The sequence below is a fragment of the Pristiophorus japonicus genome, chromosome 14, assembly GCF_044704955.1.
Source record: "Pristiophorus japonicus isolate sPriJap1 chromosome 14, sPriJap1.hap1, whole genome shotgun sequence".
NCBI lineage: Eukaryota > Metazoa > Chordata > Chondrichthyes > Pristiophoridae > Pristiophorus > Pristiophorus japonicus.
In genome coordinates this window covers 29,794,386-29,817,702 of record NC_091990.1, presented here as the reverse complement: position 1 = coordinate 29,817,702, position 23,317 = coordinate 29,794,386, and the positions used below count along the sequence as shown (strand labels likewise).

The window sequence follows — 23,317 nt, the reverse complement described above, 5'->3', positions numbered from 1 at the left end:
ATATTTTTGTATTAACACTTGGCTGCACCACAGCTACATAAAATGCAAATTAAATGGTAGTCAGCAGAAATATCACCACAACTCATTTAGAATCGTAGAATGGTTACAGCACAGAATTGTACTGGTAGCTGCTGCAAAGTACATTACAGAGCAGCACTAAATAAAACGTAAGATTAAACCAGGTCCTCAATGCTTTAACTCCAATCGTAATGGTAGTTTTAAAGCATAGCCATGAATATGTCAGTGAGTCCCTCCAGCTACATGTTCCCCTTACAGCTATCACTAATTTGTCATGTTTGCCATTGGTCAGGAAAGATTAGCAGATAGTTGTCATACCTTGAATAAGTTTTTAAAAAACTGTGTTTTGAGAAAACTATGATTGAGACATATGTCAGAAGCAGTGTGTAAACTCCTTAATGTACATTAAATTAATTATGTTCTAAAATGTATCTATATATTGATAATAAATACAAATCATAAAGTCTTTACCAAGTCTTTCTTTCCTAGATTGATATAGCTCCACATTGCAGTTAAGAAAAAAAGATAAAAAGCTCTTAACATGTCTAATTTTTGTAACACATTATGGTCATCCTTTATATTAAAGCTAAAGGTGCTCTGTTATTTGGCTATAAGAATAACAAAAGATAAATTATCGACGTGCTATAATGTGCTTGCAACCACTTTCATTATTAATTGTTCATGGGCAGGGAAGGTTTGGGAAATTGAGAAAGTGCTACCTCTTTGTATCTGTCTTTCATATTTTCTTACAGACCATATATCATAGGAAATATCTAGCTAGAAAGCCCAGAATTCATTTGTATAAGCAAAACAGTGCGTTAGGATAATTGAAGATGGCGTTAGAAATCTAATATCATCCTCTGTGCAGTAAAGATGTTCTTGATGAATTTCAAAAGTCATCTTACCATTCACCTTGTAGAAAAGCTACCTTTGATTGTGACTGAGCAAACCCCATTGTTGTGGTACCATCTTAGAAATTCTTGCCAAAATCACATTTGTTACTGTGAAGAAACATTGTACCTTTTTAAAATCTGCATAATAGCCTGTTGTTTGAGGTCCGCATGGCTGTCTTCAGTAGCTTGACTTTCTGAAGCATCTTTGTCAACCGTTTATAATTCATCCAATGAACTGTCAATTAGAGAACTTTGAATGTATGTAACCATTTCTTAAATTGTTTATTTCTGTATCAGTGAGTCCCCTTGCAAGAATGCAAAGATGAAATCTTCGTTAAATTATCTTTTGTCGTATTATACAAAAATGCTCAAAACTTTAGGGATCTTCTTTTCCCGAGGTGAGTAAATAGTCTCCTGTCCTTGATGAAGACGATCATTTCAAGAAATCTTGATTATTGTGTGCTTTTAATTCTGTTTCTGAAGCAGGACGCTCTTCGTATTCAGGAGCCAACGGCTCCCTCCCAAGAGAAACCAGGTTAATGGATTAATTAAACCATCTTCTTAGCTGCACAGCAGTCAGGCTTCAATTATATTTACAGAAGGCTTGTTCTTTGGAAACTGAATAAAAGGATGAAATTGTTATTCAAAACAATATTTGTTTTATTATCAACACTTCAGATCTCACATGGTCAAGTCTGGCTCTATGGGCCCAAGTCTCTTTCCCCCCCCCCCCCCCCCCCCCCGATCCCGGTAAAAAGGCAGCAGAAAAGTTACCTTCCAATTCTCCCCACTCCTCAGGATGTCTTCGGCCTCGGCATGGCGCGGCACATCCAGTGGGGGGTGGAGCCAGGTCCCAGCGCTGAAAACAGTGCCGTGACCTCTGTACGTGTGCACGCATGTGCAGTAGCTCCTCACCCCTGAATCTCTGCGATGCTCTGCAGGCTGTGTGGGAGGGGCCCGAAGCACGCCACCCCTAGCCCTGGCCGAATGGGCTCCCTCATCAGCGGCCCGCTGTGTCCCCTAAGGTAGTACTTCTATTTTTTATTTTTTGTTTATTGATTGCTTATTACTTGGGTCTTGGTGCTTTAGGTGCAGGGTTCCATCAATTTTTTTAATTTGTTAATTAACTGCTTATTACTTTTTGTGCTTTGTAAGTCTTGGTGCTAGGTGCAGGTCCTCTCAGCTTCCTTGTATTTTTTATTATTGAATGCTTATTTTTGTGCTTTGTTTAGTGCTTGGTGCTTTAAATGTATTTATGCTTCTTTAATGTTGTTGTGAAGGTGTTTAGTGCTTTGCAAGGTCCCCTTCTCCCCCCCCCCCCCCCCCCAATCTCTGGCTACCTGCGCTGATTTCTTCGCACAGAAAAACCTTGTGAGCTGACACAAGTGGCCACATACACTGACATAAGTTAGTTTGGAGTAACTGTTAGCTGTCTAAAATGGCCAAAACAGGAGTAAGTGGCTGGTAACACCCCCTTTTGGGAAAAAAAAATCTAACTAACTCACTTACACTGAAGCAAATTAAATGGGCAGAATTGTGATTTTTAAGATACTCCAAAAAAATCTAGTTGCTCCAAAAAAATCGGAGCAACTCCTGGGGAAACTTAATGGGGATGGTCTGTATGATCCTTTCTGGTTGGAGGGCTCTGATGAATTTGATGCTCAAGATTGTTTTACATTTTGTGAACTAAGTTAACATTTGTTAGGTTAACATTTCGTTGAAGATTCTCTTATCATAGAATCACAGAGCACAGAAGGAGGCCATTCAGCCCATTGAGTCTACTCTTTCGAAGAGCAAGCCAGTTAATCCCACTCCCTCGTTCTTTCCCTTTACAGCTGCTGATTGACTACTGTTTTATTTCAGATTTGCAACATTTTCAGTTTTTTTTTCTTAATTTTAAAAAGCAATCTTTTTAATAAAATCTTATTCCCCCTTTAGGTCAGTACTGCTACGCTTTCTCTTTCAGCTTGGAGGGTCAGACGACTTGGGCCACACCCAATGATTGGTTGAAAGATGTCTATGTCTGAATACCATGATTTGGCCTGGAATCACGATGTTTCTTCTAACACCCCATCATGTATGTCAGACAGATAATCTGGCCCTATCGATCCATATTCTGATTTAGGACAGTGTTTACAACCATTGAGAAAATCAAATTAAATTTCCTGAGTATAAATTGGATGCATAAGTCACAGCCTGTTTGAGAGCCGTTTTAAATTATCTGCTTCTCTATCGATTGCACCAGATGGCAGCTTTAGCCATTTTGTTTTTACACTTAACTAGGCTGAGCACAATAGACAACACCTAATTTTCATAAAAATTATGATTCATGTGCAGCTAAGGCACACATAATAAAAATCGCAAATGTTTACACATCCTGTCTTCTGTTTGCTGACAGATTGCATCTGTGATATCAATAGCATTATTTTGGCTGTCACATTAGCAATATTTACACTACCTGCATATCCTATGAGTCATCAGTTTAACCATCTGTCTTTAGTTGCAATTAATATTGCAGAGTTCAATTCTTGGAATGCCCAGATGTTTTCTCCGTTATCTTTGTATGGTATAGTTCAGTCCAGCTGTCTTCACAAAGTCGGAGTGACTATGGACTGTACAGTCGTCTGATGACTGATTACGTAGGCAGGGTGGTTCTAATTACACATTCCAGAGATATTGCTGGGGGTGTTTTATCCTCCAAGTGGACCAATCAGCAATCGGGTCTTGTGATCAAGGGACATTAGGTGTTACAAATACATGCCTTATCTTGTATACAATTCTTGGAATAGCCTCAATGTACTTCACATTCTGATTACAAACAACAACATCTTGCATTTATATAGTGCCTTTAACGTAGTAAAACATTCTAAGGCACTTCACAGGAGCATTATCAAACCAAACCAAATTTGACCACGAGCCACATAAGGAGATATTAGGCCAAATGGCCAAAAGTTTAGTCAGAGGTAGCTTTTAAGGAGCATCTTAAAAGAGGAACCAGAAGTAGAGAGGTGGAGAGGCCTAAGGACGGAATCCCAGAGTTTAGAACCAAGAGATACTGGTTGTAGATTATTCAATGACAACAGAATTAAGATAAGAAAGTTAGTTTCTTTGTGAGCCAAAGCATTTATTTCTGCTTTCGCCATTCACTTATACTTCACACATACTACAGGTAAAATAACGTCATAAACCTGTAAATTATAGTGCTTTCAGAAACTGCAAGCGCTTCCTTTGCTATCGATTGTCTATATTGCTCCCTTTATGTGTAATCTCCAGCTATTTTCCCCACTGCAATCAATCCCAACATGAGTTGTTGTGACAGAAGTAAACATTGCAAAGACTGCAGTTACTTGTGATTCTATGACAACATTGCAGAATTTGTTGGGAGCTAACTGCAGCATCTCCAGATTGTCGTTTGCTGTTGTTTCTGTCACTGTCGAGATCCTTACTCAGATTCTCTAACTTTCTTAGGCTGAGTAACCTGAGCATCATCTCCTTTGATGATCTATGAAATTTGCCGGGGACTTTTGGACAGGATATAGACGAGTTGTCTATCATGATTCAACACTCTTTTCTGGCTAAAACCTTCGTCAATGGAAGGCAATCACCATACGTTCCTAGTTATAAAAGCAATTTTCTGGAGAATTTTCTACTTTGGACAATTGTCCCAATAAGTTGACATTGTCACCGACCTTTCAACCTGAGGGGAATTTTGTGAGGCTGAAGACTAAGCCGACTGCTGAAGGCACACAGCGCAGACAAAGTTAGTGTGCATACAGGGGCTGTCTGAAGATTTGGTTTGGGTTGTCACACCATTTGTTCTGTCTGATACAAAACATACCAGTAAATGAAGTATTTGAGGTAAATATATGCATATATATTAAAAAGGACATTTAATAGTAAACAAACTGAAATAATCTCTGCACGCAAGATGAAGGCAAACAAGGAGGACAAGAGGCATGTGCATCTTCCTCAGCCCATGGAGACATTAGATATTGGTTGCCATTTTGCACCTGAAAACCACTGTGCGCCATTGGATTTCTCTAGTTTGAGGGCACTGAGCTATGCTTATTGAAAGTCTTGCAGTAACGGTGCTCCTATTTAACCAGTACACAACTGAACAGATGGAGCTGCCCTTCAGCAGTCTTGTACAGTTCACTCTCTCGTCTTAAAAGCCAATCTGGAGTTGAGCTTTCCTTAAGGCTTTCTTCAAGGTATTCTATCCTATTGGTTGCTCCCTAATCGATGCAATTATGGCGGAAAGGGCAGGAGAAATTTATTTCAAGGCCTTCCCAGATGCTGCTCTGAGCAAGCTGCTGGGAAGTGCAAGAGAACTAGCCAGTAGTAGCTCTCTCCCTAATTTTCCCTCCATTAGTGCTTGTGGAGAGGCAGCAAACCTGCGTGCAGTGATGCAGCGGAGATGTGACCTTAGCAGCGTGGGAGAAAATCAAACCAGTGGGTTATCAGCATTTTGTTTGACTTGTTACAGCTAGTGTTGAGTACCTGGAACTCACCCAAAATATCTAGGTCCTTAGCTGTTATGTAAATACATCTACAATATGTATAAATCTACATATGGGGTTATGTTAACATTTTTTATAGGTAATTGGCAAAAGAACCAGAGGCGATATGAGGATAAAATGTTTTATGCATCAAGTTGTTACACTCTGGAAAGCACTGCCTGAAAGGGTGCAGAAAGCAGTTTCAATAGTAACTTTCAAATGGGAATTGAATAAGTACCTGAAGGGGAAAAATTGATTGTGATAATTTCATGCCAAGTTGAAACTATTAGGAACAATGTCACGGGCACAAAACTCCCTGGTTAAAGAAGTAGGTAAACTGACTGTAATAGGGCAACTTTAACACCTCCAGAAATGGTACACTTTGCACCGGAGGATAACGAGTGATGTGGGCAAATGTGACCTGTTAGCAAACAGAACAGTTCGATGTAATAATTTAGCAGCTCCAGCCAGTAAAACAGAATGCTGTAATGTCTTTTATTGTCAACATGCTGTAGAATACCGGCCTTCTGTTCAAACCTTCAAAGATGCTAATGATCAGTGCATCCTGGCATCATAAGACATCATCAAGCACTCTATATATACTTAGTTAAAGCTATCAGAGGTATTACCCAACATTCATATGTTTGTGGCCAGCATTCCCTTTGATGACAAAAGCCTTTCTGTGGAATCGATTTAAAAGATCTTCTTTCTGAGTAACAGCAAATTGGCAAGCAATGTTTGGAATTCCCGATTGCGTCAAATAATTCTTCTGTCTCAGGTGGAATTAAATGCAATAATGGTTTAATTGCATGTTTGTATCCTTGCTTAAGAAATCAGAGCAGAGCCGCGTTCTCAGGCCCCCACCTCTCCCTCCCCTCTTCTCCTGTCAGCCCATCAGTTGGACAAATGAAGCCATGAAGGTAGCGGGGGTGAAACCGGATTTTGGCAGTAACACGGAACGGGCTCATAACGAATTGACAGTCTGTTTTAAACATCACCATTGAAGTTAATCTAAAAAAAATCAGACCCAGTGTAAAACAGGATGACCAATTGCTATGAACCCATTTGATGCTACTGGTGAAGCTCAACTGGATCTCCCATCATCTCCCCTTCCGGGTCACACACCATTCTGACTTGGACATCGTTGCTGTGTAAAAATCCTGGAACTCCCTACCTAACGGCACTGTAGGAGTTCCTTCACTACACGGACTGCAGCAGTTCAAAAAGGCTGTGCACCACCATCTTCTCGAGGGCAACTAGGGATGGACAATAAATACTGGTCTTGCCAGCGATGCTCACATCCCAGGAATGAATAATAAAATAATGCCCCAATTCTGCAAAATAAAATTGAAGATTTGAGCCAGTATGTTTATTTTTGAGCACAGAGCATGAAGGATAGACTTTTAAGGAGGTTTTATACATGCGTGAGAATGTCTACAGAAAGGGACACCAGCATAGGGCTGATAAAGGAAAGTTGGTTGGTCAGAAGCTGGTTGGCAGCGGGTTGAGGGAGCAGGTGGCATGTTTCATGGAGGAAATCAATCCAATGAGGCCTGTGATGGAGGTGAGAAGAAACTGAGCAGTAGAGGTTGTGGGTTGAAGGAAGTGGGGGAGGGGGTGATATTGAGGGGAACAAGGGTGCAATAGAGGAGAAGTCAGAGGAGGCAGAAATAGCTGAGCAGATGGTCTGGGTCTTGTAAACAGAATGAGAAATAGACCAGGAATAAAAGTCCCAATAACCTCGTGGGTAGTTTTGCGAATGCTGTTGGGGAGAGTTTAAACTAGCTTGGCAGGGGGATGGGAACCTGAGAACAAATTCAATAGGGAAGGAAGTAAAGCTGGAATTGGAAAGCAAGAATGTAGAAAGTGAATCTGTAAGACAGGAAACTAGGGTTAGTAAGTAATAATCAAGGAGATATTCCTGTGCTAAATGGTATATACTTCAATTCAATGAGTATAGCAAATAAAGCAGATGAGCTGAGAGCACAGCTAGACACTTGGAAGTATGACATTATAGACATTACAGAGACCTGGCTGAAAGAGGGGCAGGTTTGGCAGCTCAATAATCCTGGTTACAGGATTTTTAGACAGGACAGAGAGGAGGGTAAAAATGGGGGGGGGGGGGGGTCGTGGTATTGATTAAATAAACTATTACAGCTGTGAGGAGGGATAATATAGAAAATAGGTGCAGGAGCAGGCCATTCGGCCCTTCGAGCCTGCACCACCATTCAATATGATAGCCGATCATGCAACTTCAGTAACCCACTCCTGCTTTCTCTCCATACCCTCTGATCCCTTTAGCCGTAAGGGCCACATCTAACTCCCTTTTGAATATATCCAACGACCTGGACTCAACAACTTTCTGTGGTAGAGAATTCCACAGGTTCACAATTCTCTGGGTGAAAAAGTTTCTCCTCATCTTGATCCTAGATGGCTTTACCCATCTATGATGGTCCTTAGATTGTGACCCCTGGTTCTGGACTTCCCCAGCATCGGGAACATTCTTCCGGCATCTAACCTGTCCAATCCCGTCAGAATTTTATATGCTTCTATGAAATCCCCTTTCATTCATCTAAATTCCAGTGAATATAAGCCTAGTTGATCCAGTCTTTCTTCATGTGTCAGTCCTGCCATCCCAGGAATCAGTCTGGTGAACCTTCGCTGCACTCCCTCAACAGCAAAAATGTCCTTCCTCAGATTAGGAGACCAAAACTGCACACAATACTCAAGGTGTGGTCTCACCAAGGCCCTGTACAACTGCAGTAAGACCTCCCTGCTCCTATACGCTCATCCTCTCGCTATGAAGGCCAACATGCCATTTGCTTTCTTTACTGCCTGCTGTAGCTGCATGCCTACATTCAATAATTGATGTCCCATGACACCCAGGTCTCGTTGCACGTCCTCTTTTACTAATCTGTCACCATTCAGATAATCTGCCTTCCTGTTTTTGCCACCAAAGTGGATAACCTCACACTTATCCACATTATACTGCATCTGCCATGCACTTGCCTACTCACCTAACCTGTCTGTTACCCTGCAGCCTCTTAGCATCTCCTCCCACTGCCACCCTGCTTAGTGTCATACGTTAAAGTGATCATCAAATGAGGCCATATGGGTGAAACTGAAAAATAAAAAAGGGGCGATCACACTGCTGGGTGTGTATTATAGACCTCCAAACAGTGGGAGGGAGATAGAAGAGCAAATATGTAGCCAAATTTCTGTGAAATCCAAAAACCATAGGGCAGTAATAGTAGGGGATTTCAACTATCCTAATATTGATTGGGACAAACATAGCGTGAAGGGTATAGAGGATACGGAATTCCTAAAATGCATTCAAGAGAACTTTTTTAGTCAGTATGTAACAAGCCCAACATAGGAGGGGGCAGTTCTGGATTTAGTTTTGGGGAATGAAACTGGGCAGGTGGAAGGGGTGTCAGTGGGAGAGCACTTGGGTGCCAGTGACCATAATTCAGTCAGATTTAAGGTAGTTATGGATAGAACAAGGATAGACCAGGAATAAAAGTCCCAAATTGGGGAAAAGCTAACTTTGCTAAGTTGAGAAATGATTTAGCCATAGTGGACTGGAAACAGCTACTTGTAGGTAAATCAGTGTCTGAACAGTGGGAGGCATTCAAGGAGACGATCTGGAGGGCTCAGGCCAAACATGAGCCCTTAAAGAAAAAGAGTGGAAATAACAATTTTAGAGCCCCCTAGATGTCTAGAGACATACAGGGGAGGACAAAGAAAAAAAGGAAGCTTATGTCTTATACCAATGACTAAATACTGTAGAATCACTGGAGGAATATAGAAAGTTCAGAGGTGAAATTAAAAAGGATATTAGGAATGCTAAGAGAGAGCATGAAAAATTCTTGGCAATTAAAATCAAGGATAACCCAAAGATGTTCTATGAATATATTAAAAGCAAGAGGATAACTAAAGACAGGGTAGGACCTATTAGAGACCATGAGGGTAATCTGTGAGTGGAGGCGGAAGATGTGGGTATGGTTCTTAATGAATACTTTGCGTCTGTTTTCACAAAGGAAAGGAGCAATGCAGATACTGCTATCGAGGAGAAGTGTGAAATTCTGGATGAAATAAACATAGTGAGAGAAAAGGTATTAAGGGGTTTAACAGCTTTGAAAGTGGATAAGTCCCCAGGCCCAGATGAAATGCATCCCAGGTTGTTGAGCGAAGCAAAAGAGGAAATAACAGAGGCCTTGACCATCATTTTCCATTTGGATTCGGCCATGATGTCGAAGGACTGCTAATGTGGTACCCTTGTTTAAGAAGGGAGAAAGGGATAGGCCAAGTAATTACAGGTCTGTCAGCCTAACCTCAGTGGTGGGAACATTATTGGAAAAAAATCCTGAAGGACAGGATAAATCTATATTCAGAAAGGCAAGGATTAATCCGGGACAGTCAGCACGGATTTATTAAGGGAAGATCGTGTTTGACTAAACTGTTTGAATTTTTCGAGGATGTAACCAGGAGGGTCGATCAGGGTAGTTTGTACGATGTAGTGTATATGGACTTTAGCAAAGCTTTTGATAAGATCCCACATGGCAGACTTGTCACGAAGGTAAAAGCCCATGGGAACAAAGACAAAGTGGCAAGTTGGATCCAAAATTTTCTTAGAACAGGAAGCAAAGGGTAAGGTTGATGGATGACTGGAAGGAGCTTCTGGTGGGGTTCCACAAGGCTTCGTGCTGGGTCCCTTGCTTTTTGTGCTATACATCAATGATCTAGATTTGAATATAGGGAGTATATTAAGAGGTTTACAGATGACACTAAAATTGTCTGTGTGGTTGATAATGAAGAGGAAAGTCATGGACTGCAGGAGGATATCAATCTACTGGTCAGGTGGGCAGAACAGTGGCAAATTGAATTTAATTCTGCGAAGTGTTAGTTAATGCACTTGGGGAGGGCTAATAAGGAAATGGTATGTACATTAAATGGTAGGCCATTTAGAAGCGTAGATGAACAAAGGGACCTTGGAGTGCTTGCCAACAGATCCCCGAAAGTAGCAGGCCAGGTGGTTAAGGCGGCATACGGAATGCTTGCCTTTATTGGCCGAGGCATAGAATACAAGAGCGGGGGTGTTATGCTTAAATTGTATAATACACTGGTTATGCCACAGCTTGGAATACTGCGTGCAGTTCTGGTTGCCATATTATAGGAAGGATGTGATTGCAGAGGAGATTTACTAGGATGCTGGAATGGAGAACCTTAGCCACGAGGACAGATTGGATAGGCTGGGTTTGTTCTCCTTGGAACAGAGGAGGCTGAGGAGAGACCTCATTGAGGTGTATAACATTTTGAGGAGCCTGGATATAGTGGATAGCAAGGGCCTATTTCCCTCGGTGGAGGGATCAATTACGAGGGTTAGCATAGGTTTAGGGTGGTTGCTGGAAGGCTTAGAGAGAATTTGAGGGGACGCTTCTTCACGCAGAGGGTTGTGGGGGTCTGGAACTCACTGCCTAGAAAGGTGGTACAGGCAGAAACCCTCACCGCATTTAAAAGGTGCTTGGATGTGCACTTGAAGTGCCGTAACCTGCTGGGTTACAGACCTCGAGTTGATGAGTGGGATTAGACTGGATAACCTCTTGTTGGCTGGCGCAGATACAATGGTAAGCACTTCAGGGAATCTAATACGGCCAGAGTGATCTCCTGGACTAGTTTCAATCCCCGGGATGGGTCGGAGAGGAATTTTCCCAGATTTTTTTCCCCAATTGGCCTGGGTTTTTATCTCTTTTTTGCCTCTCCCAGGAGATCACATGGCTCCGGGTGGGGTGGAGTGTAAAATGTTGCGATACATGGGGTATCGCAGTTGTGTGGGGCAGACTGGTTGGGTCGGATGCTCTTTATTTGTCCGCCATTGTTCATAAGTTTATATGTAACCTTCAGGGCTGCTGATCGAGGGCCGTGTGGCTCTTTGTCAGCTGGCACGATGGGCCGAAATGGCATCCTTCTGCGCTGTAAATTTCTATGTTTCTATATCCGATGGAATTGATCTCTGTCTAACTTTCTTACACCCCACCACAGTGGCTGTTAAATCCATTACCACTAGTGAAGATAACTGGAATTATGAACCTGTTAACAACTCACGGATATTTGCTTTTTTAAATTCAGAATTGATCTGAAAATTGTATATGCTTGACCTCCGCTGATCAAGCAGAGATAGTATTCTGTACACTTGGAAATACTGCAAGCTGCTCGAGATCGGATCAGCTGGTCTTATGATTCTATTAAAGGTTTTATTGAAGTTCATCTGCTTTTATGTTGTTCATTAAATCCAGCAGAGAGTTTTAATGATTGCACTGTACAAATTAGTGCAAAATATCATATCGCTTATGATTATCCCCGAGGCATTTTCATTAAACTTACATGTAGGCTAGATTGCAAAGAGATTAATGGTACAGTCATATCAACATTGAAGGGTTAGACAGTGGGTCTGCCTCGTTCAGGATTCTTCAGCGGTCTCCACACTTGGCAACAAAATGTATTGGGCCAAAAATTGCGGTTGGAGGCTTTCCGCGGATGGATGCCTCTGACCAAATTTTTTAAGTGAAAGTACATGGTGGTCCCAGAGGAATGAACACTTCCTGTCCAAGGCCTAGATGAGCAGCCCAGCACAGAGGCCTGGGCATCCCAGGAACGTAAGCGCATCCTGGGATCACGTAGGCCTGGACCACCAATCACAATGTAATATTCTTATTGATAGTAATGGTGAGTTCCATTTGTACGAGCTCCCATTACTATCAATGAGAATACCCCCAAAAACATAGAAACATAATAAATAAAAAAAACACCTCACATATTTAAATTAATTGAAATTTAATTAAATTAAATGTTTTAGGGAAAAAATTACTTTGAAAATGTTTGAAAAATGTTTTAATAGGGTTAAAAATAAACTTACCTTAATGGACAGGGTTTTTAATATAAAAAGTAGTGGTAAAATTTAATTTTTCTATCTTTTAAAACTCTTATGCAGGTAAAAGCAGGCCTTATGCTCGCTTCTACCAGGTGTAAGGGCTAGACTTTCCATCAGTTTTGCTTTGCTCCCGCCCACTTACCATTCATTTTAACGCTGAGATGAAGTAAAATAAAAAAGGGAAGGTGGCTCAACAGTGGCTATCAAGGGAAATCAGGGATAGTATTAAAGCCAAGGAAGTGGCATACAAATTGGCCAGAAATAGCAATGAACCCGGGGACTGGGATAAATTTAGAACTCAGCAGAGGAGGACAAAGGGTTTGATTAGGGCAGGGAAAATAGAGTATGAGAGGAAGCTTGCAGGGAACATTAAGACGGACTGCAAAAGTTTCTATCGATATGTAAAGAGAAAAAGGTTAGTAAAGACAAACGTAGGTCCCCTGCAGTCAGAATCAGGGGAAGTCATAACGGGGAACAAAGAAATGGCAGACCAATTGAACAAGTACTTTGGTTCAGTATTCACTAAGGAGGACACAAACAATCTTCTGGATATAAAAGGGGTCAGAGGGTCTAGTAAGAAGGAGGAACTGAGGGAAATCCTTATTAGTCGGGAAATTGTGTTGGGGAAATTGATGGGATTGAAGGCCGATAAATCCCCAGGGCCTGATGGACTGCATCCTAGAGTACTTAAGGAGGTGGCCTTGGAAATAGCGAATGCATTGATAGTCATTTTCCAACATTCCATTGACTCTGGATCAGTTCCTATGGAGTGGAGGGTATCCAATGTAACCCCACTTTTTAAAAAAGGAGAGAGAGAAAAACAGGGAATTATAGACCGGTCAGCCTGACATCGGTAGTGGGTAAAATGATGGAATTAATTATTAAGGATGTCATAGCAGCGCATTTGGAAAGAGGTGACATGATTGGTCCATGTCAGCATGGATTTGTGAAAGGGAAATCATGCTTGACAAATCTTCTGGAATTTTTTGAGGATGTTTCCAGTAGAGTGGACAAGGGAGAACCAGTTGATGTGGTGTATTTGGACTTTCAGAAGGCTTTCGACAAGGTCCCACACAAGAGATTAGTGTGCAAAGTTAAAGCACATGGGATTGGGGGTAGTGTGCTGACGTGGATTGAGAACTGGTTGTCAGACAGGAAGCAAAGAATAGGAGTAAATGGGTACTTTTCAGAATGGCAGGCAGTGACTTGTGGGGTACCTCAAGGTTCTGTGCTGCGGCCCCAGCTGTTTACATTGTACATTAATGATTTAGACGAGGGGATTAAATGTAGCATCTCCAAATTTGCGGATGACACTAAGTTGGGTGTCAGTGTGAGCTGCGAGGAGGATGCTATTAGGCTGCAGAGTGACTTGGATAGGTTAGGTGAGTGGGCAAATGCATGGCAGATGAAGTATAATGTGGATAAATGTGAGGTTATCCACTTTGGTGGTAAAAACAGAGACAGACTATTATATGAATGGTGACAGATTAGGAAAAGAGGAGCTGCAACGAGACCTGGGTGTCATGGTACATCAGTCATTGAAGGCTGGCATGCAATTACAGCAGACGGTTAAGAAAGCAAATGGCATGTTGGCCTTCATAGCGAGGGGATTTGAGTACAGGGGCAGGGAGGTGTTGCTACAGTTGTACAGAGCCTTGGTGAGGCCACACCTGGAGTATTGTGTACAGTTTTGGTCTCCTAACTTGAGGAAGGACATTCTTGCGATAGAGGTAGTGCAGCGAAGGTTCACCAGACTGATTCCCGGGATGGCGGGACTGACATATCAAGAAAGACTGGATCAACTGGGCTTGTATTCACTGGAGTTCAGAAGAATGAGAGGGGATCTCATAGAAACGTTTAAAATTCTGATGGGTTTCGACAGGTTAGATGCAGGAAGAATGTTCCCAATTTTGGGGAAGTCCAGAACCAGGGGTCACAGTCTTAAGGATAAGGGGTAAGCCATTTAGGACCGAGATGAAGAGAAACTTCTTCACCCAGAGAGTGGTGAACCTGTGGAATTCTCTATCACAGAAAGTTGTTGAAGCCAATTCACTAAATACATTCAAAAATGAGTTAGATATAGTCCTTACTACTAGGGGGATCAAGGGGTATGGCGAGAAAGCAGGAATGGAGTACTGAAGTTGCATGTTCAGCCATGAACTCATTGAACAGCTGTGCAGGCTCGAAGGGCCGAATGGCCCACTCCTGCACCTATTTTCTATGTTTCTATAACGCCCATTTATCGCCCAGCGTTACTTTCGGCATATAGGTAACACCGAGAAATAATTAAACTGCCCGCCCATATTTTTTTGCCGTAAAGGCTCAGAATACAGTTTATAAATGAAACTAACTCTCAGAGACCGCCCATAATATCACCGAGCGTTACTTTCGTCATTTCACCCATATATCACTGAAAATATCGCTTGCCCAAAATAGCGCTGAAAAAAAGCTTCACTCACCTGACCTTAACCCAGCGGTATGGACGCCATTTTGTAAATCGGAGGACTTTTCATATAAAAGGCTGCTTCAAGTTCTGGGGAGTTTTGATTTAATCTGAGTTCTTTTAAGTTGATTTGAAAATCTGAACAAACACCTTATCATATTGTGGACGAATTGAATTTATTTTGAGTTTTAGTAGGAAAATTTATTGTTTGTGAAGAATAGGTATAATAGTGATTTTTATTGAAATGGGGCCTATAATTTCTCAGCCTGGATTGATGACTACTCACATGCTGCAGACTAGAGATGGGAGAAGGTATATAGAAGAGCATTATGTGCCCAATCAAAGAGGTGGCAGACTGAGGAGGAGAACTTGCACCCGACGGACTTATAGGGAAAAGCGGTCTTACCTGAACTTGTCCGAGAACATGTGCCTTAGGAGACTGAGTTTTAAGGACATTCCCTGGGCAAATAGCCCAAATCTCAGCCCACGAAGACCCTTCTCCCTTGGATGCATTGGAACTATTAAAATACATTTTGACAGATTGGAAGTGCTGAGTCTAGGTGCATGCATTTTGCGCGCCTAAACCCGGAACTTGAGAGGTCTGTTCGGGCGGGTGCACACATCATATGCACCCGGAGAGGCCGCAATATATGTATTTTTAGAAAACACCTTCCTGTGTAAGAATGCCGCGGCCCCTGTCTTATATGTATACTCTGTCTATATACTATGCTGGTAACACTAGAGGGTGCAACTGTGGGAGGCCCAGACAGGAGCTGTATAAAAGGCTAGTCACCACGTGGTGAAGACATTCTTTGCCATGTATCCAGACATGTTTACTGCTTGTACTATTACATATGTTCCACCAGAGGGCACTACTATGGGAAACTTGTACACTAGCTGTATGATCACTAAGGTGTGCCACCAGAGGGCACTGCAGTGGAAGACTTGTAGTTTATCTGTACAGGTGTGCCAGGCCTAGTATAAAAGGCAGGCCATCATGTGTGATGATCACTCTGGAGTTATATTAAATGGACTAAGATCACTACAGTTCAAGTGCAATACATTGCCTCATGGAGTCATTACCAGAGCATCTAAAGACATAACACTCGAGTTACAATAAAGAGACTAAGGTCAGAACAGTTCAAGCACAGCACGAGGCCTCGTGGAGTTATTCTATAGATAAGTAGAGACATATTAGCTGGCGACGAGTACAGATCACAGACTTACACACAGAGATGGCTGCCATTGGTAGTTTAGAAAAGTTTACAGAGGGTGAAGCCTGAAAGTGGGTTTCGCTGGCTTTTACACACACCGCCACACCGAGAGCCAGGATTTAGCGGAATATGTCGCAGACCTACGAAGGCTCGCGGAACCGTGTGAATTTGGCGAACTCAATAATGTGTTACTGGACGTTTTCGCGATTGGACGGGGCGTGAAGTGGACCATCACCTTAAGCCAGACGTTCACAACCTCAACGTTGAGATTCTCCCAGAATCAAAACTCACTGGCAAGTACTGTGCAGAAAATAACTTGATTAAAGAATTAGTCCGACTCAGAGTATGCCAAGGGGTGTAAATGTGAATTGTTTAACATGCTGGCATAGTGGGGGTAACCATTGGGCCCATCTGTGTTGATTCAGACACTGTGCAAAGACTGCAGCCAAAAGGGCCACCCACAGCGAATGTGCAGAAGAACTGCGACTCAAAACGTGGCAGAGGAGTTGGCAGGAGGTTTCCAATCCAGCAAGGATCATAAAGTACAAGCTAGAGAGGCGACTCAGCCCAAGGAAGCAGTGCATGGGGTGCACGCCTTCACTACCAAAAGTCCCCCCATGATGATAAGTCAAGATAAATGGCATTCCTGTTTCCATGGAGTTGGACACGGGGGCGAGTCAGTCACTTATGAGCCAGAAGGCATTTGAGAGGCTGTAGGGCAACAAAGAACAAAGACCCAAACTGAGCCTGATTCAGACAAAGCTGCGCACTGATCCCAGTTATCGGCAGTGTGAACGTAAAAGCATCCTATGATGGAGAGATACACGAAATGCCACTGTGGGTTGTACCAGGCGACGGGCCAACGCTGCTTGGCAGAAGTTGGATGGGGAAGATTCGGTGGAACGGGGAAGATTCGGTGGAACTGGGAAGACATCAAAGCACTATATTCAGTGGACGATGCTTCCTGTGCTCAAGTGCTGAGCAAGTTCCCATCCTTATTTGAACCAGGCATCGGCAACTTCACAGGTGCCAAAGTGCAGATCCACTTGTTCCCCGAGGCACGGCCTATTCATCACAAAGCTCGAGCGGTCCCTTACATGATGAGGGAGAAAGTGGAGATCGAATTGGACAGACTTCAACGCGAGGGAATCATATCACCAGTCGAATTCAACGAGTGGGTCAGCCTGATTGTTCCGGTACTAAAGAGCGATGACACGGTCAGAATCTGCGGCGACTACAAGGCAACAATCAACCGAGTTTCATTACAGGACCAGTACCCGCTACCCAAAGCCGATGATCTCTCTGCGACATTAGCAGGGGGAAAGGCGTTCACAAAGCTGGATCTAGCTTCTGCATTACATGACCCAGGAGCTGGCTGAGTTGTCGAAAAAATCAACGTGCATTAACACACACAAGGGACTGTTTTTGTATCTCGGGTGCCCATTCGGGATCCGCTCAACTGCAGCCATCTTCCAAAGGAACATGGAGAGTCTGTTGAAATCGGTTCCACGCACCATTGTATTTCAGGATGACATCCTAATCACTGGTCGTGACACCATCAAACACCTGCACAACCTGCAGGAGGTTTTAAGTCGACTAAACTGAGTTGGACTTTGGCTGAAACGATCCAAGTGTGTCTTCCTGGCACCAGAGGTAGGATTGCGGCAGACGGCATCAGGGTGGATTCTTGAGGCCATCAAGAATCCACCCAGACCACAAAATGTAACGGAGCTGCGCTCGTTCCTGGGACTCCTCAACTATTTTGGTAACTTTCTTCCAGGGTTGAGCACCTTGCTCGAACCATTGCACAAGTTGCTACGCAAGGGAGACGACTGGGTTTGGGGTCAAATTCAAGAGGCCACCTTCAAAAAGGCCAGAAACTTGCTGTGTTCGAATAAGTTGCTTGTATTGTATGACCCAGGTAAACGTCTAGTTTTAGCATGTGACGCGTCATTGTACAGTGTCGGGTGTGTTTTACAGCAAGCAAATGTAGCGGGCAAACTCCAACAGGTTGCATGTGCATCTGGAAGTCTATCCAAGACCGAAAGAGCCTACAGTATGGTCGAGAAGGAGGCTTTGGCCTGTGTCTATGGGTTAAAAAAAATGCACCAGTATTTGTTCGGACTCGGATTCGAGTTAGAAACCGACCACTAGCCCCTAATCTCTCTGTTTTCAGAAAGCAAAGGCATAAACACCAATGCTTCATCGCGAATTCAAAGATGGCACTATCACAGTCGGCCTACGATTATACGATCCGCCACAGGTCAGGCACTGAGAACTGCGCCGATGCCCTCAGCCGGCTACCGTTGCCCACCACCGGGGTAGAAATGGCGCGTCCCGCAGACCTGTGCCTGGTCATGGACGTCTTCGAAAGCGAAAGGTCACTCGTAACAGCCCGCCAGATCAGGACCTGGACCAACCAGGATCCTGTGTTATCTCTTGTAGAATGTTGCATCCTCAATGGGGGCTGGTCAGTGGTCCCAAGAGAAACGCAAGACGAGATAAAGCCGTTCACCATCGTAAAGACGAAATGTCCATCCAATCGGATTGCCTCTTATGGGGCAACCGTGTTGTCCTGCCAAAAAAAGACAGGGCAACCTTCATACGTGCCCTACATAGTACCCACCCAGGCATAGTCATGATGAAGGCTATCGGCAGGTCCCATGTCTGGTGGCCCGGCATTGACTCAGACTTGGAGTTGTGTGTACGCCAGTGTAACACTTGCTCACAACTGAGCAATGCCCCCAGGGAGGCTCCACTTAGTCTGTGGTCCTGGCCCTCAAAACCATGGTCCAGGATCCATGTAGATTATGCGGGCTCCTTTCTCGGAAAAATGTTCTTCTTTGTAGTGGTCGCCTACTCTAAGTGGATCGAATGTGTAATAATGGCATCCAGCACGTCCACTGCCGCCATTGAAAGCCTCTGGGCCATGTTCATCACCCATGGCTTGCCCGACATTCTGGTCAGCGACAATGATCCGTGTTTCACCAGCTCGGAATTCAATGAATTCATGACCCATCAAGCATGTCAGGTCTGCCCCTTTCAAGCCCGCATCCAACGGCCAAACCATAAAGCAGAGCTTGAAACGCGTTACGGAAGGCTCCTTACAAACCCGCCTATCCCGGGTGCTGATCAATTACAGGACACGACCCCACTCGCTTACCGGGGTCCTCATTGCGGAGTTACTAATGAAATGTGCACTCAAAACCAGGCTCTCCTTAGTCCACCCTGACCTCAAAGATCAGGTGGAAACAAGGCGTTATCGGCAAAACATGTACCATGATTGCGCGGCTGTATCATGCGACATCACTGTAAACGACCCGGTGTTTGTGTTGAATCACGGTCATGGCCCCAAGTGGGTCGCTGGCACTGTTTTAGCCAAGGAGGGGAATAGAGTGTTTGTTGTCGAACTGCTTAACGGACAAACATGCAGAAAGCATTTGGACCAGACCAAATTGCGATTTACAGTTCACCAGGAACTATCATGTGAGGACGATCCACCTACATACACCTAATCAGAAACAGACCTAGCTGCCAACCACGAGGATGATTCCACCATCTCCAACAGTCCAGTCAGCCCAACAGTGCTGCAAGACAATAGTGGCTCAAAACCATGCCAGAAGTGACACTCCGACGATCAACCAGGGAGTGCAGAGTTCCAGATCGCCTCAAACTGTAACTAACTCGCATCAAAGACTTTGGGGGGGAATGTTGTCATATATGTATACTCTGTGTATATACTATGCTGGTACCACTAGAGGTGCAACTGTGGGAGGCCCAGGCAAGAGCTTTATAAAAGGCTGGTCACCACGCGGTGAAGGCACTCTTGAGTTACAATAAAGAGACTAAGGTCAGAGAAATTCAAGCACAGCACTAGGCCTTATAGAGTTTTCTACAGATAAGTAGAGACATATTAGCCCCAATTCCACAGGCACCTCTATCAACCTAATACAGGCTTAGTGAGGGGGAAAGCGATTGAGGAGCTGGCAACAACAGAGGCACACATACTTCTACTGGTAGAAGCTGGTACAGTAATAACGACATTCAAAAAAGTTTTTTTGTTGAAGTATATGGCACAGTGAAACAAATTCATATGCAACTCAGGGCAAAATTGTATTCAAGCAAACACTGCTTGACTGTATATCAACATTCTTTGTAAGCTGTGCAGCTTTCTGCCAGTCTTGCACCCCCCCACTCCCCACCCTCCAAAAAAATTTAGGGAAAACATTGCTGTATATGCAATTCTGATATTAGTGAATTCCTGTTAAATGTAAATTGTTACAAATTCACAATTTTGATCCTTACGTAGACACTAATTGCATTCAGCCTCGTTATCTGTTGACATGCTTTCTTTGCCTGTGTGTAACAGGATTTGAACAGCCTTCGATTTTGCTTGTATAGCAGCCAATGAGTTCGCCTACCTTGCTGCGTAGTAGCCCTCCTGTTGGGTGCTCTGGCGTGCTGTACTCTGAAGAACTCTTGGCTTTGTCCTTATTATTATTAGGTTCATTGTCTTTAATGATATCATATTGCCTACAAAATAAGGCTATCACACCTAGCAGCAGAAAAGGAGAAATTATCAATCAGTTCAGATGAATAACACAACCATGCTGGGGGATAACCCCTGTTGGAGAAACAACAGAGCCACATTCCATCTCCTGGTCCTTGAGCACGGCAGCAGAATTCTTCAGCATTTACTTATCACATCAATTAATCACTTTTGTTAGTTCATGAATACCCAGAAGGTTGTGGGTTCAAGTCCCAGTCCAGAGACTTGAGCATAAAATCTAGGCTGACACTCCAGTGCAGTGCTGAGGAAGCGCTGCACTGTCTGAGGTGCCGTCTTTCGGATGAGACGTTAAACCGATGCCCTGTCCCATAACACTATTTCAAAGAAGAGCAGAGGAGTTCTCCCTGGTATCTTGGCCAATATTTATCCCTCAACCCACATCAGTAAAAAACAGATTATCTGGACCTTATGTGGGAGCCTGCAGTACCACGTTTCCTTCATTACAACAGTGACTAACTCCAAAAGTACTTCATTGGCTGTAAAGTGCTTTGGGACATCCTGAGGTCATGAAAGGTGCTATATAAATGAAAGATCTTTTTTTTGTCTTTGATATCTGTATCTCTTTTAAATGTTACTGATTGTTATAGATGCACCATTATTTGCTTTGTGATGGTGCAACTTAACTGAGGTGATGTAGCTCTTTTAAATGTTCTGCAGCTAGCAGTTGAATAGTGTACACAAATAAAATTGTATTTGCACGTTCTTCGTAAAGTTACAGAAATGTTTTCCTCAGTCTCCCTGAGCTCTAGTGCATTCCCTTGTAAAGTGAAACCTGTCCATAGATTTCTGATATACTTCATATTATTCAGTACAATATACGAAAGTTGGAATTACATCATTCAGCCCATATGATTTAATTTTTATGTATGGTGAGAAATACTGTGATTTCTGACTTCATGGGCTAGATTTTACACTTGTGCAGATTGCCCAAAAATGGGTGTTATTTCCGGCGTGGGCGGTAAATATGGGTTTTCAGATCGCCGGCTTGTCGCCCATTCTCAAAGCTCCTAGTCTCCATTTTTGAAATTGGCCGTTACCACGAGCAATATGAAATGATTGTTAGAGTTAAATCTCTCTGACCTTCTGCCGTAAAGTGTCGCTGTCCTTAGCAATGGCATGGCAACGCTCACTTCCCACGATTCAGGAGGTCAGGGGTCATCATTACATGCGCAGAAGAGGAGACCAAGAAAGAGGGACTGAAAGCGTGTGTGGGTGTGGTGTGTGCTTGTTTGGCTGTTGTGGGAGGCACGAGGGAGATTCATCAGCAGCAAAAAGCCTACTAAGCACCAAGAACATAGTTAGCACCGAGTTTTTGTCCAACAAATAATATATAACATGGAAGGGATGATGGAGGCCCTGGAGCTGGTAGCCAGGATCACTGGCGGCAGAGGGCTCCCAGTGGTCCCGGAGCGCGGCACTGCACCCCAAGGTGCCGCACCCCCATTGCCAATGACACGAGAGCCAGGAGCAACATCTTGCTTCTGGCTCGGAGCACGTTCCCACCTCGGGACCGTCCTCTCCCGTATCCGTCCAAGCAGCAGTTCGGCCGTCATCCCCCCGCATCCCCCCCAATGAAGCAGCGTCTGAGGAGCTCCTCGGCCAGGTGGCTTGGAGTCAGGAGGAGAAGGGGTAGAGGTGGGGAGGAGAAGCGGGGGGTGGGAGGGTGGGGTGGCGGGGGGAAGGGTTAGTTTTTACAGAACTACTTATGATTTCAGACAAATGTTCGGTTTAAATGTTTTTTATTTAACAAAACCTTGTTGCGCATTGGCTCAGATAGCTGCACTGTTACACGCTGGTGATTCCTTAACATCAAAGGGTATAATCACACTTAACTTCAATCAACTTAAACTTTAACTGTCACCAAGGTGATACCCACCATTGATGTATGAACTGCACATCCAGCAGTGTGTCAGCCTTGTAAATACCACCAATGTTCTTTCAGGCAAAGCGCTCATTTATGAGCTCCTGACATAAGAGTCCTGCAGCTACCATGCCACCACGGGCCCTTTCATGCAGTCTACAGGGGGGCGGGGGCATGGCTTCAGTGTCCGCCTGATTGGCTGGGCCGATGTCAGCGTCCACCTCCTCGTCCTCATCTTCCTCTCTCTGCTGAGATGGACTGTCAGACGTTTCTGGCAATTCTTTTCCCCTCCTGATAGCCAAGTTGTGCAGCATGGAGCACACCACCACGAATTGAGCTACCTGCTCAGGGTGATATTAGAGCTCGCCTCCTGAGTGGTCCAGGCATCTAAAGCACTGCTTAAGCACTCCAATGGTTTTCTCCACGATATTGCGAGTGGCTCTGTGGCTCTTGTTGTATCGCCACTCGGCTTTGGTGTGGGTGTCAAGCAGGGGGGTCATCAGCCAGGTGGCGAGGCCATATCCTTTGTCACCAGCATGAACCTTGTGGCTGATTGTTAAACAAGTCAGATACAGTGCTCTCACGCAGGATGTGAGTATCATGGATGCTGCCTGGAAAATTAGCATTCACTGCCATAATAATTTGCTGGTTGTGCAACTCGTTGTCAACCTTCAGGGAGTGGAATGCCTTGCAGTTCCTGAAAACCTCTCCATCCTGAAAAGGTGCCCGCATCACGATGTGCATGCAGTCTATTGCTCCCTGCACCCTGGGGAAATTAGCAATTCGGTAGAATCCTAAAGCCCTCTGAGTCTGAGCCTCCCTGGTCGTAGAGAAGCTGATAAAGTCCATCCTGTGTGCGTACAGGGCTTCAGTGATCTGTCTAATGCA

General features: G+C 43.9%; 1 protein-coding gene across 1 annotated transcript in view; it reads right to left on the bottom strand.

Moving 5' to 3' along the window:
* Positions 1 to 23,317, bottom strand: part of fndc5a (fibronectin type III domain containing 5a) — a 100,691-nt gene that overhangs the window by 10,955 nt on the left and 66,419 nt on the right. Inside the window, exon 5 of the mRNA XM_070898705.1 lies at positions 20,420 to 20,553. Within this exon, the coding sequence (XP_070754806.1) occupies positions 20,420 to 20,553 (134 nt within the window). The remainder of the gene's footprint in view (positions 1 to 20,419; positions 20,554 to 23,317) is intronic.